The 18273-nt window shown below is 44.1% G+C and overlaps 1 protein-coding gene across 1 annotated transcript in view; it reads right to left on the bottom strand.

Annotated features, from left to right (window-relative positions):
* Positions 1-18273, bottom strand: part of cdh8 (cadherin 8) — a 249829-nt gene that overhangs the window by 54471 nt on the left and 177085 nt on the right. The window contains exon 7 of the mRNA XM_052028021.1: positions 4890-5143. Coding sequence (XP_051883981.1) covers positions 4890-5143 — 254 coding nt within the window. The remainder of the gene's footprint in view (positions 1-4889; positions 5144-18273) is intronic.

The following is an 18273-nucleotide window of genomic DNA, read 5'->3' as shown; positions in this document are numbered from 1 at the left end:
TTCTGTGTTGCAGATCTATCACTCTCTGAGTAAAGACATTTCTTCTCATTTCAGTCCTAACTGGCCTACCCCTTATTCCGAGACTGTGATCATAGATCTGGACTGTTCAGCCAGGGGAAACAGTCTTCCTGCATCCAGCCTGTTAAGCCCTATTGTAAGTAGGGAGACCAGTCTGGTACACACTTGTCCAGGTGTGGCCTCACCGAGTCCCTACATAATTGTCATAACACATCTTTACTCTAATCCTCTTGCAATAAAGGCCAACATACTATTTGCCTTTCTAAACTGCTCGCTATACCTGCATGTTAACTCTCAGTGACTTATTACAAGGACATCCAGTTATCTTTGAATATCAACATTTTGCAATGTCCCAACATTTGAAAGGCACGGGGCTTTTCTGACCCAGCCCCACCCACTCTGAACACACTGCTCGTCACTCACTTTAGCTGACACAACATCAACCATCTTGATTTCTCCACTCCCCTCACCCGCTCCAACCTCAGTCACTCCAAGCACACAATTCTCTGCTCACACCACACATGTTATTCCTCAGCATTTCTGTTCTTTTCTGTTCTTAACTTCACATTGTTCTACACTGTGTTCCACTTGCCATGTTGTTGTACTCAGCTCATCCACTTCTCTCTGCATCCTCACCACTACACATATTCCCACCTTGCTTCATGTCATCAGCAAATTTCTCAATGTTACATTTGGTCCCCTCAACTAAATTGTTGATAGATATTGGGTCCTAAGCATTGGTCCTTGCAGTATCACAGCCTGCAAACCCGACAAGGACCCATTTCCATCCTATTCTCTGCTTTCTATCTGTTAACTAACTCTCATTCCAACTTTTTTTCACCTACCTCCTGTGTGGGACGTATACAAAGTCTCTGAAAATCTAAATACACCACATAGTCCATCCAGTGTAGGTCACAGAGTCATACATCATGGAAACAGGCCCTTCGGTCCAACTGGTCCTTGCCGACCAAGATCTAAGCTTGTTCCATATGCTCACGAAAGAAGGGTCCTGACCCGAAACGTTGACCGCCTGCTTTTCTCCACGGATGCTGCCTGGCCTGCTGAGTTCCTCCAGCATCATAATGTTTTTCATCCATATGCTCGCATTTGGCCCATATCCCTACATCCATGTAGCTGTCCAAGTTGTCGGTTCCCTTACATCTGCCCTACTGGACACATCCTCAAAGAACTTCAACAGATTTGTCAAACATCGCTTTCCTCAGGAGATACTTGTCTGCGAAGTATATGGTGATTCTTTTGCATTGACCCATTTGCTGGCACACAACCAGAAGTTTGATTGATTTTGACATCGGGTGTCCCATAGGAAGGTTTGGTCATCATTACCTCCACACGGATTTGATCTTGTGTCATTGTAGCATTTCCAGGGTTGGGGTATCAAGAAATAGAGGGCATAGCTTTAAGGTGAGAGGGGAAAGATTTAATAGGAACCTGATGGGCAACTTTTTCACCAAGAGGGTGGTTCGTATATGGAACGGGCTGCCAGAGGAAGTTGTTGAGGCAGCAATATTTAACATTTAAAAGGCACTTGGACAGGTACATGGGTAGGACAGGTACATGGGTAGGGGGATATGGGCCAAATGTGAGCATATGGGACTAACTTAGATGGGCATCTTGGTGAGCATGGACCAGTTGGGCTGAAGGGCCTGTTTCCATGCTGTATGACTCTATGGCCTACGCTGGATGGACATATAAACTGGATATTTCATCATATAAGATTATGAAATGTAGGAGTACGTATATCTTTTAATTTATTTTTCAGGATCTGCCTATAAGCTGACAAGGCCAGCATTTATTGTTCATCCCTAAATGCCTCTTAAGAAGCACTGACAACCAAATGGCTTGCAAATGCATTTCAGAGGGCATCTTTAAAAGAGCCAACCATATAAAGTGGTGATCCTGGGAATGAAAGGGTTAACGTATGAGGAGTGTTTGATGGCTCTGGGCCTGTACTCACTGGAATTCAGAAGGAGGATCTCCTGATTCCTCTGCAGGTTTAATGATTTAACCATTTAAAATCCATTCTGCGGTTCCTCACAAAGTACACAGCTGCACATTTTACCATATTGTACTCCTATCCACCCAGCATTCATGTGTTTGTAGTCTCTTTGCATTATCCTCACAACTCCCTTTCCTGCCATGACTTGCATCACCATTATCATCTTCTGTGTTTTTATCTACATCACGGAAGTTAATTGGGAGCAGACCAGGACCCAGGACTGATCTCTGCGGCAATCCGTGAATAACAGTCTACCAACCTGAAAAAGACCCAGTATTTCCAAGAACACTTCAACCAACTCTTCAACCTTGTTAATACTTTATTCACCCTATGGGACCTTGTTACATACTTCAGCTAGATCATTAGAAGTACTTAAAAAGAAGGTAGATACATTTTTGAAAGATCAGGGATTGAGAGTGAAGGAGAACTGGCAAAGAATGGGAACTGAGGCCAGTTTAGATCAGCCACAAACATATTGAACTGTGGATCAGCTATATAAAACTGGTTAGGCCGCATCTGGAGTATTGCATTCAATTCTGGTTGCCCCATTATAGGAAGGATGTGGAGACTTTGGAGAGGGTTCAAAAGAGGCTTATCAGGATGCTGCCTGGATTAGAGGGCATGTACTATAAGGAGAGATTGGTCAAACTTGGGTTGTTTTCTCTGTATTGGTGGAGGATGAGGGGAGACCTGATAGAAGTTTATAAAATTATGAGAGGCATAGATAAAGTAGACAGCCAGTATCTTTTTCGCAGGGTTGAAATGTCTAATACTGGAGGGCATGAACTTAAGGTGATGGGGGTAAATTGAAAGAGGTTGTGCAGGCCAAGTTTTTTACACAGCGAGTAGTGTACGGAATGCGCTGCCAAGGGTGGTAGTGGAGGAAGAGATGATGGAGGTGTTTAAGAGGCTCTTAGATAGGCACATGAATATGCTGGGAATGGAGGGATATGGGCCATGTGCAGGCAGAAGTAATTAGATATCATTAACTTAATTAGTTCAGCACAACATTGTGGACCAAAGGCCCTCTTCCTGTGCTGTACTGTTCACTGTTGTTGACAGGCTTGAGGGGCTGAATGGTCTGCACCTTCTCCTATTTTTTTGTGTTCTTGTGAGTCCAGGCGTTGGGCTGGGAAAAGGATAACTCGATCTAAACAACAAAACCATTATTAATCCATGAAAGCTACTTCAACATAAAATGGACAGCCACCTGTCATTGAATAATCTCGAGGAAGCAGATTATATTTGTCTCCATCCCATCTCAAAATGGGTTTTAAACTTTAATTGTGCTTTAAAGTTTGATTTGCTTTCTCAACTACGCATTTGAAAATTCTAAAATTAGTGTTGTGAACATTGCTCAGTCACAGACTACACAGGCTAACTCATGCTATTAGGGTATTAAATCTTCCTGCACTCTTCTATTATTTGAAGCTATTTGCTGAGACACGAATAAATCTATTGAATAAATAGATAAATCAAACACTCGAAGCTGAGGTGCAGTGCAGGTTATGCAAAGAGCACATTTCTCTCAGCAGTGAAACAAAGAAAGACTTGCATTTAGATAGCATCCTTCACACACACACACACAAGATATCTTGAAATCCTTCTAGCCCTATTGGTCACTATTATCATATGGGAAACAAGACAGCCTGCTTGCACACAGAAAGATCCAATCAATGTTACAATAATCAAGTAATTCGTGTGTGTGTTGGTGTGTGTGTGTGTGTGTGTGTGTTTTTGTGTGTGTGTGTACTTGTGTATGCATTAGTGTGTGCCTGTGTGTTTCTGTGTGTTTCTGTGTATCTGTGTATGTAAGTGCTTTTTGTGTGTTTTTCTGTGTGTGTGTGTTTCTGTGCATGCATGTTTGTGTTTATGTGTGCCCGTGTGTTTATGTATGTTTCTATGTATCTGTGTATGTACGTGTGTGTGTGTGTGTGTGTGTGTGTGCGCGCGCGCATGCGCGCACTCTTCAAATGACAGATTACAAGGTCCTTTGTATGGTTTCTACTTTACATTCAGTTTATCTCACCCATGGCCATCAGTGGGCAGCCTAGGGTATTACACTCAGGAGGTGATAGCCCAATAGTCCAGGCATCACATGTTCAGATTTGTGCTTGGCTTCAAAAGCTGCCAACTGTTGCTAAAACCCAACCTGGTTCATTCGTGTGTTCCGAAGAATGGAACGCTTCCTTTCCCTTACCTAGTGTTCATGAGACTCTGATCCCACACTATGTGTTCAAATTGATGCTTCAAAACAAGAAACAACAGTAAATGCTGCATTACCAGGATGTGTTTGTGTGTGCACATACTGTACATGTATGAGAGTGTGTGTGTGAGAGAGAGTGCGTGTGTGTTATGCTGTTGTGCTTGGGGATGAGGTGGGGAAGGTGGCTTTGGCTGTGTGTGTGTGCATGTGTATACGTGTGTTGGTGTGCATGGAACGTGCCCCATATGTGTGGAGTGTATTTATGTTGTGAGAATATGCCTGTGAGGAGTGTGTGTGTGTGTGTGTGTGTGTGTGTGTGTGTGTGTGTGTGTGTGTGTGTGTGTGTGTGTGTGTGTGTGTGTGTGTGTGTGTGTGTGTGTTTGGAGCCATGGTATGATCAGACCCAACATGATGTCTACTACTGTTTCGTAGCTGGTGACCCTCAATTTCAAGGTTCACAGATGCTTAATGAAGTTCCTAAGCTCATGGAGTGTGGCAACAATAGGTCCATTTGCTGGGTGAATAGTCCACAAATGATCGCTGTCCATATTCCCAAATACTACAGCAGTTGAACTAGGACCTGGGGAATTGGCACCCCATTAAAGGGTTTACAGGCAGAGAAAGAAATCGAGACACGGCCTTCAGTACCTTACAGAGCTCTCGATGACATCGGGGTCATGAGCCAAAACCTCTCCGATGACTGAGCCCAAGGCCGCGTTCTCCCTCACTTCCAAGAAATAGGCAGGCGAGGAGAATACAGGAGGTTCATCTGCATCATCTACAGTGATCTTCACGGCTGCCGTGTCTTTGAAGGGTCCCTTGCTGATGAAGTGTGGATCGATGTGTGTATTCCCTGCCTCCACTTTCAGTGTGTAGGATCTCTTGGTCTCAAAGTCCAGAGGCTGTGGGAAGTGACAAAGATGAATGTTTTCCACTAATGACTTGAAGCAGGAGCAAAACAAATGATATTAACACTGATGGATGTAATTTCTGTTGGATTGGTACATCTCACAACAAGTTCACCCAAGTATTAGTCCTCAAAAATAATAAGATAGTTTTTCAGTGATTATTTATTGTAGATATTTTATTTGGAGAGCAGAAATCTGCTTACAGTGCTATTATTTTTTTTTTGCTTGTATTATAACACTCAAGGTCTTTCCATTTTCCCACTTATTCATTTATTGAGACAATCTATTAAAATTTTAACAGTCATTACACATACACAGAACCACTCTGTTTCTTCATTATTAAAGATGTGCATGATCATAATGTATCTTTAAGTGTGGATCATGCTGCTGATTCTATATTTTTCTGTTGTAATCTTATTGGACAGCAGTCAAGTTTTGTGTCCTCTCCTCAAATAATGTAACAATTTTACTTTCATTTAATTTGCAACAGGAGCTCAAAGGCTGAAAATAATTAGTGTGCTGTCTTGTAAATTAACATCGACAGGTATATATTTGTGGCATCTTAATGCATTCTGAAGAAATTATAATGAAGTGAGAAGGTACTTCTTTCATCTGAGGCTGTGTTTTCTACAGAACACAATCAGGTCAAAACAAGGGCTTCAGACTCGTGGCTCTGGTGGCTAGGGGTGACAATTGAGCGTTAATTTAATCCTCCCACCACTGCTGACTTTGCAATAGTTAGACATTGCATGGTTCAGATGCTTTGAGCTTCCTGTTACAACACCGAACTACAGGCAGGTTGTCCTCTCCACCATGTTATGTGGAGCAGGCAACATGCTTTGAGGAAACAGGTCAATTATCAGGGAACGATGTGGGGAAGTTGTACTTACACTGGTAGAGGTACCATCAATAATACCCAATCTCTCACAGTTCAACAAAATAACTTTCTATTATGAATTATCTATTAAGATAAGGTAAATTAAGATAAGATATTTATTTATTAGTCACATGCACATCGAAACACAACATGAAATGCATCTTTGCGTAGAGTGTTCTGGGGGGCAGCCCACAAGTGTCGCCACACTTCCAGCGCCAACATACCATGCCCACAGCTCCTAACCCGTATGCCTTTGGAATGTGGGAGGAAACCAGACCACCCAGAGGAAATCCACACAGACACGGGGAGAACGTACAAACTCCTTACAGACAGTGGCAGGAATTGAACCCGGGTCACTGGCGCTGTAATAGTGTCATGCTAACCGCTACACCACCGTGCCACCACCTATTACACATCAAAGCCACTATAGCAGCCCATACATATTACCTCCAATAATGATCCCTCCATGTTGTTCTGAAGTGTGAGAATACTGAGGCATTGACTGAATATTATGCATTTATGTGAATACTGTTGCATAACACTCACACAAGAAGTGGGAATAACAGCTTATAGATAGAGGGTCATTCACAAGAAGAAGGCCAAGGGATTGACAAACCTCTCTTTCAAAGTTTTTGGGTTCGTAGAGGATGAAAGAGTATTTCTGGTTTGTCTAGCTACACTGATGGAATATGCCCAGGATGTTCTCTTGGCTCTCCAAGGAAGGCAACCCATGCTTGACATTATCCGGCACACAGCCACAGTGTGCACCCACCAAGCATGCCATTGCCTACTTGTGTGCTAATATTGCCATGGAAGTCTTAAGTAAGTGCTGGACAACCTCTTTCTTCCAAGTGGTATTCTGTACAACATCGACAAATATACCAACCAGTCATCAAAAGACTCCTTTCCAAGGGGGGAGCAGTGATCTCAACTGGAAACTCTCCCAAGTTTTGATCTACAGTCTCAAGTATTCTATAAAAGTTCCTGGGCTCTGGAAGACAAACACTGTGAATGCTGGCTCTGTGCATGAACTCCTGACCTAAGCTGGCATGTGGACGCCTTGGCTGGGATCTTTCAGGCAGTGGAGTTCAGTTGCCTTGGGTATGTCCAATGGCAAAGGACTGTGCAACTTGGAGCCTGCATGGAGTCGTAGCATTGTTCAGCGTGGAAGCAGGCCCTTCAGCCCATCGTGCCGATGCTGCCCCTTGTACCTACCCACGTTCATTCCATTTACCCGCATTAGGTCGAAAGCTTTCTATGCCTTGATTTAAGTACTTGTCTAGGTGCTTCTTAAATGCCATGAGAGTCTTTGCCTCCACCACCTCCTCAGGCAGCTCATTCCAGACCCCAACCACTCTGTGTGTGAAGAAATTCCCCCTCAGAACCTTCTAAGCTTTCTACCCCTCACCTAATACCCATCCCCCTATAGTGTGGTGAGCAGAACTGCACACAATATTCCAGGTGTTAGCCCGAGCAATGCTTTATAAAGCTGTAACGTGACACCCAGCTCTTCCATTCTATGTCACGGCCTATGAATACAAGCATCCCATATGCCTTCTTTGTTACCTTATCCACCTGTGCTGTCACTTTCAGTGATCTATGGATTTGTTCCCCGAGGTCTCCTTGTTCATCAACACTCCTAGGGCCCTACCATATAGTGTGTACTTCCTACCCTGTTTGCCTTTCCAAAATACATCACCTCACATTCATCAGGATTAGATTCCGCTTGCCATTGCTCTGCCCAATTCTCCAGCTGATTTATATCATCCTGTAGCCCTAAACAACCTTCCTCACTATCTGCAACACCATTGATTTTCATATCATCTGCAAACTTACTTAACATACCTCGTAAGTTCACATCCAATTTATTAATGTATATCACAAACATCAAGGGTCCCAGCACCAATCTTTATGGTGCACCATTAGTCACAGACTTCCAATTAGAACTCCAAATCTCCATCTCCAGACTTTGCCTCCCGTTGGTGTCAATGGATCACACTGGAACAATTCTTAGTAGCAAACAGAACCCCATTACAGTCCAAGACAATAGACTGGCTTACATTTATTTAGCATTTTTCATGACCTCAGGACAGCCCAATAAACGTTACAGTCAATCATGTTCTCTTTGAAGTGTAGCTACAGTTATTATACGGGAAACCTCGCAACCAATTTGAGCACGGTTAGCTCTCAGAGGATTGTGAGTCTTTGATACCCTGTCCTTCAAAGGATGATGAAAGCAGAACCTTTGAATAGTTTTAAGGCAAGCGATAGATAGGTTCTTGATAAGCAAGGGGTGAAAAGGTTATTGTGGGTAATGGGAAAGTAGGGTTGAAATTACAATTAGATCTGCCATGATCTTATTAAATAGTGGAGAACACTTGAGGGGTCAAGAGGGCTGCTCCAGATCTTAATTTGAATATTCATGTATTCCACAAAGATCAATTTGACAATGACTGGTGAAATTGTTTTAGCAACTTTGATTGAGGAATAAATATTGGACGGGGCATTGGGTAGAACTCATCTCCGCTTTCCATTTTAGCATGGTATATTTTATATCCAACTGAGAGGGTTTTGATTAATGCAAACAAGGGCACCTCCGCAGTATTGTACTCCCTCAGTACTGCACTCAATGCCCATGATGATTTTCTCTACTCAAGTCTCTGGAGTGGGACTTGAACCCATCATTTTCCAACCTGGATGAGAGTGCTACCCATTGATCTGCCACAGGCATCTGCTCAATGACTGGTATAAATTTTCAGGTCACCATTATCATAGTTTCATGGAATCATTGAATAGTTAGGGCACAGAAAGAGGCTATTTGGACCATCAAATCCATGCTGGCTCCTTGCAGAGCAATCCATTTTAAATCCCCTGCCCTTTAACCACAGCCCTTTTCTCTCATGTTCCTATGTAATTCCTTTTTGAAAGCCCTGACCTGGCTGGCAATGAGTTCCAGGTCATAACCACTCCCTATGCAAAAAATAATTCTTCCCATCCCCAATCATTTATCTCTTAACCACCCCTTTGACTTTCTGTTCCTGAACTATCCAGCAATGGGGATAGTTCTCCTCTGTTTACGCTATCTAAACTAGTCATGGTCTGATCCATGTCTGTCAAATCTCTTCTCAACCTTCTTTGGCCCATGGAGAACAAGTCCAGCTTCTCCAGTCTAACCTTATAGATGAAATCCCTCATCTCTGGAACCAGCCGTCCCACTTAAGCCAAGCAGTGTGTGATTAAATGAGGCCTTAGTGCCTTCATGGCATTTAGATGCTGATGGAATCTATTGTTGATAGGGAGCTGGATAAACAGAGGTACAATCGTGGGGTACTGATGGAGAGTCTTACATACATTTTGCATTCTGTGAGATGAGGACTGACAGACAGATAATAACTGAAAATGAATTACCACTGTGCAAATGATGGAGTGACTATCAGTGCTAATCCAAGTTATTCACACTATTTGGTTTGACAATCTTTCTATGCTTTCTCATCCTACTAATAATCTTTCTTATTGTACTTGAAGCAAAAATATATTTAAAAAAGCCTCACAGTCTTGTAAAAATAAAAATAATATCCAAATTCATTACGGAAGAGCTTCTGATATTATGACTTTCACCTCGAGAACAGCTCCAAAATGAAATTTTTGATTCCAGAGAGCTCCCAATAGTAAGAATCACATTTTGGAAGGGGTCAAGATAGGCAAACTTCCATGGTTGGATGGTCGCAGACTGTCCTAGGAGGGGAATCTGATGGTGACATTCATAGAACATAGTACAGTACAGCACAGAACAGGCCCTTCGGCCCACAATTTTGTGCTGACATAGCTAATCCCTCCTACCTCCAGAATGCCCATATACTATTTTCCTCTCATTCATGTGCCCATCCAAGCCTCTTTTAAAAGCCCCCAATGAGTTTGCATTCGCATTCCAGGCATCCACCACTCTCTCAGTAAAAAACGTACCCCTCAAGTCTGTTCTGAACCTACCCCCTCTCACCTTAAATGCATGCCCTCTGGTATTGGATCGCTCAATAATGGGAAAAAGATATTGCTTGTCCACCCTATCTATGCCCCTCATAATTTTATACACTTCCAACAGATCACCCCTCAGCCTCTGCCGCTCCAGAGAAAAGAGCCCAAGTTTGTCCAGCCTCTGCTGATAGCACATGCCCTCTAATCCAGGCAGCATCCTAGTAAACCTCCTCTGCACCCTCTCTAAAGCCTCAACATCCTTCCTATAGTGAGGTAACCAGAACTGCACACAATACTCTAAATGTAGCCTAACCAGAGTTCTATAGAGATGCATCATAACTTCTTGACTCCTTTGCTCAATACCCTGATTAATAAATGCCAGCATTCTACAAGCCTTCTTAACCACCCTGTCTACCTATGTAGCCACTTTCAATGAGTCATGGACTTGCACCCCAAAGTCTCTCTGCTCTTCAACACTGTTAAGTGTTTTGCCTCTTACTGCCTCTTGACATTAGTCCTACCAAAGTGCAAAACCTCACATTTATCCGGGTTAAATTCCATCTGCCATTTCTCTGCCCACATCTGCAGCTGATCTATATCGTGCTGTATCCGTCGTCAGTCTTCTACACTTTCCTTCCTTAAGAAGGGTCCTTGTGGTGAAGTCCTATTAGATAACTCATTTTGTTTAGTTTTCCTTTCACTGAAGACTTACAAAATATGATGAGATATGGTATGATAAAATGAGAAGGGGAAAGTTCAAAGGAGATTTATGGGGCAGGTTTTTTTTACACAGAGAGTGATGGGTGCCTGGTATTGGCTGCCGGGGACAGTGCTGGAAGCAGATGAGACAGTGGCATTTGAAGGTGTTAGATAGACACATGAATATGCAGGGAATGGAAGGATATGGATCATACACAGGCAGAAGAAAATTAGTTTAATTCGGCATCATGTTCGGCACAGACATGGTGGGCCAAAGGGCCTGTTCCTGTGTTGTACTGTTCTATGTTCTATGACTGGCCACTGTAACTTAAGATAACATATCTTTATTAGTCGCATGCACATTGAAGTACACAGTGAAATGCATCTTTTGTGTAGAGTGTTCTGGGGGCAGCCCGCAAGTGTCGCCACACTTCCCGCGACAACATAGCACGCCCACAGCTTCCTAACCTGTATGTCTTTGGAATGTGGGAGGAAACCGGAACACCCGGAGGAAACCCACGCAGACATGGGGAGAACGTATAAACTCTTTAAAGACAGCGGCAGGAATTGAAGCCATGTCACTGCCGCTGTAATAGTGTTACGCTAACCGTTACATTACCATGCGTGCCCTAGTGTAGGTGGGCGGTAGAATCTCGGGGGAGTTGATGGGAATGTGGGGAGAGTCAAATGAGTGTAAGGTCGGTGTAAATGGGTGTTTGATGGTCTGCATGGTCACAGTGGGCTGAAGGGCCTGTTTCCATGTTGTTTGACCCTATGACTATAAAATTTTGATCATTACTTTAATCTCTCAATTAACTTGTGATACTCTGTGTTGATGCAATAGTTGATCACCTTTTCTCCAAAGGTTCTTATAAGGTTATTAATCTTCAGACAGAAGATATATTTGGGATGAAAAACACTATGATGCTGGAGGAACTCAGCAGGCCAGGCAGCATCCGTGGAGAAAAGCAGGTGGTCAACGTTTTGGGTCAGGACCCTTCTTCAGGACTGAAGCTAGGAAAAGGGGAAGCCCAATATATAGGAGAGAAAGGCAGAGCAGTGATAGGTGAACAAAAGAGGGGAGGTGGGGTGGGCACAAGGTGGTGATAGGTAGATGCAGGTAAGAGATAGTGATAGGCAGGTGCGGAGGAGGAGGGGAGAGCAGATCCACTGGGGGATGGGTCAAAGGTAAGAAGAGAGGAAAAAAAAGGCTAGGAAAGGGAAGAAGAGAAGAAGCATGGTTGTGGGGGGGGGTGTAGTGGGGAAGGGGGGTGGGGATTACTGAAAGTGTGAGAATTCAATATTCATGCCGTTAGGCTTCAAGGTTCCAAGACGGAAAATGAGGTGCTATTCCTCCAGTTTGAGCTGGGAAGATATATTTGAGATGTTGGAGGAAACTGGAGCACCCGGGGGAAACCCATGTGGTCATAGAGAGAACGTGCAGACTCCGCACAGACAGCACCAGATGTTCAGTTTGAACTCGGGTCACTGGAACAGTGGGAGAGCAACTCTACTGTGCCACTGTGCACCCCCCCACCCCGCCCCGCAGAAATAGAGGTGATATGGTGTGCATTGCAAGCAGTGGCAGTGATATCAATTCTTCAAAATATGATTGATCATTTGACAGTTGCAGAGCAGCAGAAAGCTCTCTCAAAAATTAAACAAGCAATCAAGCATGCAAGTCCAAAAGTCAGAAATATTCCATTTTTAATGCATATGAGGTTATTAATATAATTAATGCTCAACTTTTCTGTCTGAAGTTTAATGACCTAATAAAATCCTTCGGGAAAAAAGATGGTCAACTATTGCAGCAGTTCATAAGCACTGAGTATCACCAGTAAATTGAAAGATTAAGGTGCTACAATCATCAAAATTTCATGGTCCTCGTCCACCAAGTCTGTGCCAATCATCAAACACACGATATTATCCTTCCATTGTTATGCTTACCACTCACCAACACCATGGGAAAATTATAGTGGCCAATTAACCTACCAACCGCGTCTTTGGGATGTGGAAGGAAATCAGAGCACCCAGAGGAAATCCCCACAATGTCAGGGAGAACGTGCAAGAGGTCCCGATAGAACCTGGGTCATTGGATCTGTGAGGAGACACATCTGCCAGCTGTGCCACCTTACAGATATAGAGTCCTGATGAAGGGTCTCGGCTTGAAACGTCGACTGTTTATTTCCCTCCATGGATGCTGTCTGACCTGCTGAGTTCCTCTATTGCTCCAGATTCCAGCATCTGCAGAATTTTTTTGTGTCTCAGATATAGAGATGTTTTTTGTGCTTCACATGCAATGGCAGGAATATCACTTCTCTAATCCTGATCTCCTGGTAATAAGAGGGATCTTGGGGTCCAAATCCATAGCTCCTTCAAGGTTGTCGTGCAAATTGATAGGGTGGTTACAAAGGTGTATGTTGTGTTGGCCTTCATTCGCCAGGGGATTGAATTCAAGAGCCGCAATGTAATGTTGCAGCTCTATAAGGCTGGTTAGACCACACTTGGAGCAATTCAGTTGTGTTCACTTCTGGTCACCTCATTATAGGAAGGATGTGGAAGCTTTAGAGAGGGTGTGGAGGATGCTGCCTGGATTAGAGAACATGTTTTATGAGGAAAGGTTGAGCGAACTAGGGCTTTTGTCTTTGGAGCGATGCGTGATGAGAGGTGACTTGATAGAAGTGTACAAGATTATAAGTGGCATAAATAGAGTGGACAGCTAGCAACCTTTCCCCAGGGTAGCCATGGCCAATACCGGAGGACATCCATTTAAGGTGAGTGGAGGAAAGTTTAGGGGAGATGTCAGAGGTAGATTTTTTACACAGAGAGTGGTGGGTGCCTGGAATACACTGCTGGGGGTGGTGGTAGAGGCTGATACAATAGGGATAATTAAAAGACTCTTAGATAGGCACATGGATGTAAGGAAAATAGAGGGTTACGGGCTGTTTAGGAGGGAAGGGTTAAACTGATCATGGAGTAGGTTTATATAGTTTGGCACAACTGATTTCTGTCCTTTTCTACATTCTATGTTAATGATGAATGCCATTGTAGAGCCATTGCTATGGTGACCAAGGCAAGAAAGAAAACAGGAGAATAATTGGACCAAGAACCCCACTCCTGGTCTGGCGAACTGACCTCTATCTCACAGAGGCCAGACGTCAGCTCCCTGACACTGCCTCATACCTCCCTTTGGATCGTCACCCAGACTGTCATCGACATCACTTCCTCGGCCATCCACAGGTTCCAGCCTTATCGCATACAAGCCTTCCCAGCTCATTTCTGTCTCCTGCCCAAATACCCTAGCAGCCCTATTGTTTCAGCCTGTAACTTAATTCTTCCTACCTCAGCTTCAAAGAGTGCAGAAAAGGACTTGAGGGACTGAGTTACAGGGAGGGGTTGGACAGGCTCGGACTTTACTCCTCGCGTGTAGGAGAATGAGAGGTGATCTTATAGAGGTGTATAAAATCATGAGGGACATAGATCAGGAGAATGCACTCAGTCTTTTTCCCAGGGCTGGGGAATCAAGAACTAGAGGGCATAAGTTTAAGGTGAGAGGGGAGAGATTTAATAGGACCTTGAGGGGAAACCATTTTATGCAAAGGTTTTTATGTATGTAGAATGAGCTACCAGAGGAAGTGGCTGAGGCAGGTACATTAACAACATTTAAAAGGCACTTGGACAGGTACATGGATTGGAAAGTTTTAGAGGGATATGGGCCAAACACAGGCAAATGGGACTAGCTTGGATGAGCATTTTGGTCGGCATGGACCAGTTGGGCTGAAGGACCTGTTGCGGTGATGTATGACTCTTTGTCCTTTCTCCTTTGGTTCAGTTCATGAAATCTTTGATGCCCTCTTCCACTTGAACCATTTCCAATTCCCTTGTCCTAATAAACTCAGCTTCAACATGGACGTACAATCCCTTTACACCCCATCCCACATCAGGATGGTCTGAGGCCCCTCTGCTACTTCTTTGAGCAGAAGCCCAACCAGCTCCCCTCGACCAACGCACTCAGTGCCCTGGCTGAACTTGTTCTCACATTGAACAAGTTGCCCTTCAACTCCAGATCAGAAGTACAGCTATGGGCACCCGCACAGGTCCAAGCTCTGCCTGTCTTTTTGTGGGATATGTGGAACAGACATTAGTCATAGAATCATAGAGTCATACAGCACGGAAACAGGCCCTTCGGCCCAACTCGTCCATGCTGACTGTATTGTCCAGCGAGTTAGTCCCATCTGTCCACGTTTGGTCCATAGTCCTCTACATCTCTCCTATCCATTTACTTATCTAGATGGTTGTAAATGTGCCTGTCTCAACTATTATTTCTGGCAGCTCATTTCAAATACGCACCACCCTTTGTGTGAAGAAGCTGCCCTGATGTCCCTTTTAAATCTCTCGCCTCTGATCTTATGCCCTCATGTCTTTAGCACCCCCGCCCTGGAAAAAAGACTGCATGCTTTCACCCTGTCTATGCCCCTCATGATCTTGAATACCTCTATCAGGTCACCCCTCAATCTCCTACGTTCCAAGGAATAAAGTCCTAATCTACACAACCTCTCCTTGTAACTCAGGCCCCCAAGTCCAGGCAACATCCTGGTAAATCTTTTCTGCACTCTTTCCAGTTTAATAACATCTTTCCTGTAACAGGGTGACCAAAACTGTACACAGCACTCCAAGTGTGGCCTCATCAATATCTTATATAACTGCAACATAACTTTCCAACTCCTAGACTCAATGCAATGGCCAGTGTGCCAAACACCTTCTTCACCACCCTATCTACTTAGGTAGGACTTTGTTCCAGTCATAACCAGACCAACTCCCTCAACTTTTTTTTCCAGTACATTGATGACTGCATTGGTACCTCATCCTTTACTCATGCAGAACTCAAAACTTTAATTATTATTGCTGCCAATCTCTACCCTGCCCTCGTCCTCACGTGGTTAATCATTGACACTACCCTTCTGATCTCTCTGTCTCCTTCTCAAGAGATAGAATAGCTACTGATATTAATTACAAGTCTACCCATCCCACAGGATACCTCAGCTACTCTTCATTCCATCCTGCTTCCTGTAAGGACTCAGGCTAGGACTTTATTCCTTGGAAAGTAGGAGAATGAGGGGTGACCTTATAAAGGTGTATAAAATCATGAGGGCATAGATGAATGCTCACAGTCCTTTTTCCCAGGGTTGGGGGATCAAGAACTAAATGGCATGGATTTAAGGTGAGGGGGGAAGGATTTAATACGAACTTGAGGGGGCAACTTTTTCACACATAGGGTGGTGTGTTTATGGAATGAGCTGCCAGAGCAAGTGGTTGAGGCAGGTACAATAACAACACTTAAAAGACACTTGGACAAGTACATGGTTAGAAGGGGTTTAGAGGGATATGGTTCAAATGTGAGCAAACGGGATGAACTTAGATGGGCATCTTGGTCGGCATGAAGTCGTTGGGCCGAAGGGCCTGTTTCCGTGTTGTATGACCCTACGACTCTGTTCCGTTCTCCCACTTCCTCCATCTTTGTCATATTTTTTCCAATGATGAGACTTTCCGTACAGGTGCTTCTGAAATGAATTCCTTCTTCTTGAACTGGGCTTCCCCTCTTCTATCGTTAACAAAGACCGTGACCATATCTCATCCACTTTCTTCACCTCTGCTCTCATCCTTTCTCCGGGACAGAACAGGATAGAGTTCCTCTAGTCCTCAACTTCCACCAGACCAGCCTTTACGTTCAACAGATTTCTGTCCCCTTCAGAAAGATCCCACAACTAGCACATCTTCACCTTTCCTCCCCATCCAGCATATCAGTCCCTTCACAATACCACCTCACTTCGTACGACACTTTCCCTTGCACCTGCACCTATCTGTTGCCTGCTACTTTAATTCCCCATCCCACTCCCACTCTGACCTATCAGTCTATGACCTATCTGACCTATCACTCTGACCTAACAGTCTCCTGCACTGTTACCATGAGACCTCGAGGAACATACTTTCTGGACAAAATATCGAATTCTACAACTTCAGGTAACTTGATTTCTCTGTCTGTATCAGCTGTCCATTTATTATATTAGAGCATAGAACACAGAACATTACAGCACAGTTCAGGCCCTTCGGCCCACGATGTTGTGCCGACATTTTCTCCTGCTCTAAGATCTACCTAACCCTTCCCTCCAACATAGCCCTCCATTTCTCTATCATTCATGCGTCTATCTAAGAGTCTCTTAAATGTCCCTAATGTATCTGCCCCCACAACCTCTGCCGGCAGTGTGTTCCATGCACCCACCACTCTCTGTGTAAAAAACTTACCCTTGATATTCCCCCTTATATCTTATATCTCCATATTGGCCCAGCTTGTTCTCTCCCCCTTGCTCTGGGAGTAGAAGACATACCCAACATGATCTGCTGAGCATGTCTTCCTGCAACCATAACATTCTTATGTCGATGTTTTCACTCTCTGGCTGGTCCTATTCCCTCATTGACCAGATAACCCTGTCTATTCCCATGGCTACCCTCCTATGACCCTATCAGAGGCATCCTCCCTCCCTCACCACTGCAGTTTAACAAGCTTCTTTTATCTCCTTCCCAGTCCCAATGAAGGGTGTCCGACCTGAAACATTAACTCCGTATCTCTTCCCACAGATGCGGCCTGGCCTGCTGAACGTTTCCAGCATCTTCTGTTTTTGTTTGACGGTTTGAAAGTGGTGCGTATTTGGAACGAGCTGCCAAAAATAGCAGCTGAGGTGGGCACATTAGCAACATTTAAAAGCCATCTAGATAAGTACATGGATAGGAGGGGTTTAGAGGGCTATGGGCCAGATGTAGGCAGATGGGACTAACTTGCTGGGTAACACAGTCAGCATGAATGAGTTGGGCTGAAGGGCCTAGTTCCATGCTGTAAGACTCAATGACTCTATGAGTTCCAGTATCTACAATTCTTCTTTTTGCTTTTCACTCCCACTCCTACTGCTATCTTGAGAACTCATCCTTTATGAATGGGCAGGGGAAGAAGTAATGTTCAAAACAGAAACAGATAAATAATTGAAAAGTATACGAAATATGGGGCGATGGAGGTATGGAAAGCAGGATTAATTGGATAAGTATACAATAATGCCAGGAGACTGAGCCAAAAAGCTGCATTCCAAAGCAAACAGACTAAATTCCCTTCTTCTCTATCCCCACTTGAAGGTCACGGGTGGCTCTGCTGTTTCACAGCAATGGGATAATAAGCTGGTAAATAAGATCTTGGTTTAATCAGCCACGTTGATGGATAGATTAAGGAGTCCTTTTCACAACGGGACTAAGTTTGACAAGGCATGGATTGTATTGGGGTTAGACAAAGATTAGGTCCAGGGATGGCGGGTTTGTTGGATGAGGCGAGATTGAGTCGGCTGGGACTGTATTCTCGGCTGCCGGGGGTCATGGTGGAAGCAGTTACGGTAGCGGTTTTTAAGAGGCTTTTAGATAGACACATGAATATGCGTGGGATGGAGGGATATGGATCATGTGCAGGCAGAAGAGCACTAGTTTAACTTGGAATTGTGTTCAGCACAGACATCATGGGCCAAAGGGCTTGGTACAT

The sequence above is a fragment of the Pristis pectinata genome, chromosome 13 (genome assembly GCF_009764475.1).
Source record: "Pristis pectinata isolate sPriPec2 chromosome 13, sPriPec2.1.pri, whole genome shotgun sequence".
NCBI lineage: Eukaryota > Metazoa > Chordata > Chondrichthyes > Rhinopristiformes > Pristidae > Pristis > Pristis pectinata.
Note: the sequence above shows the minus strand (reverse complement) of the source record. Positions and strands in the feature narration are given on the sequence as shown.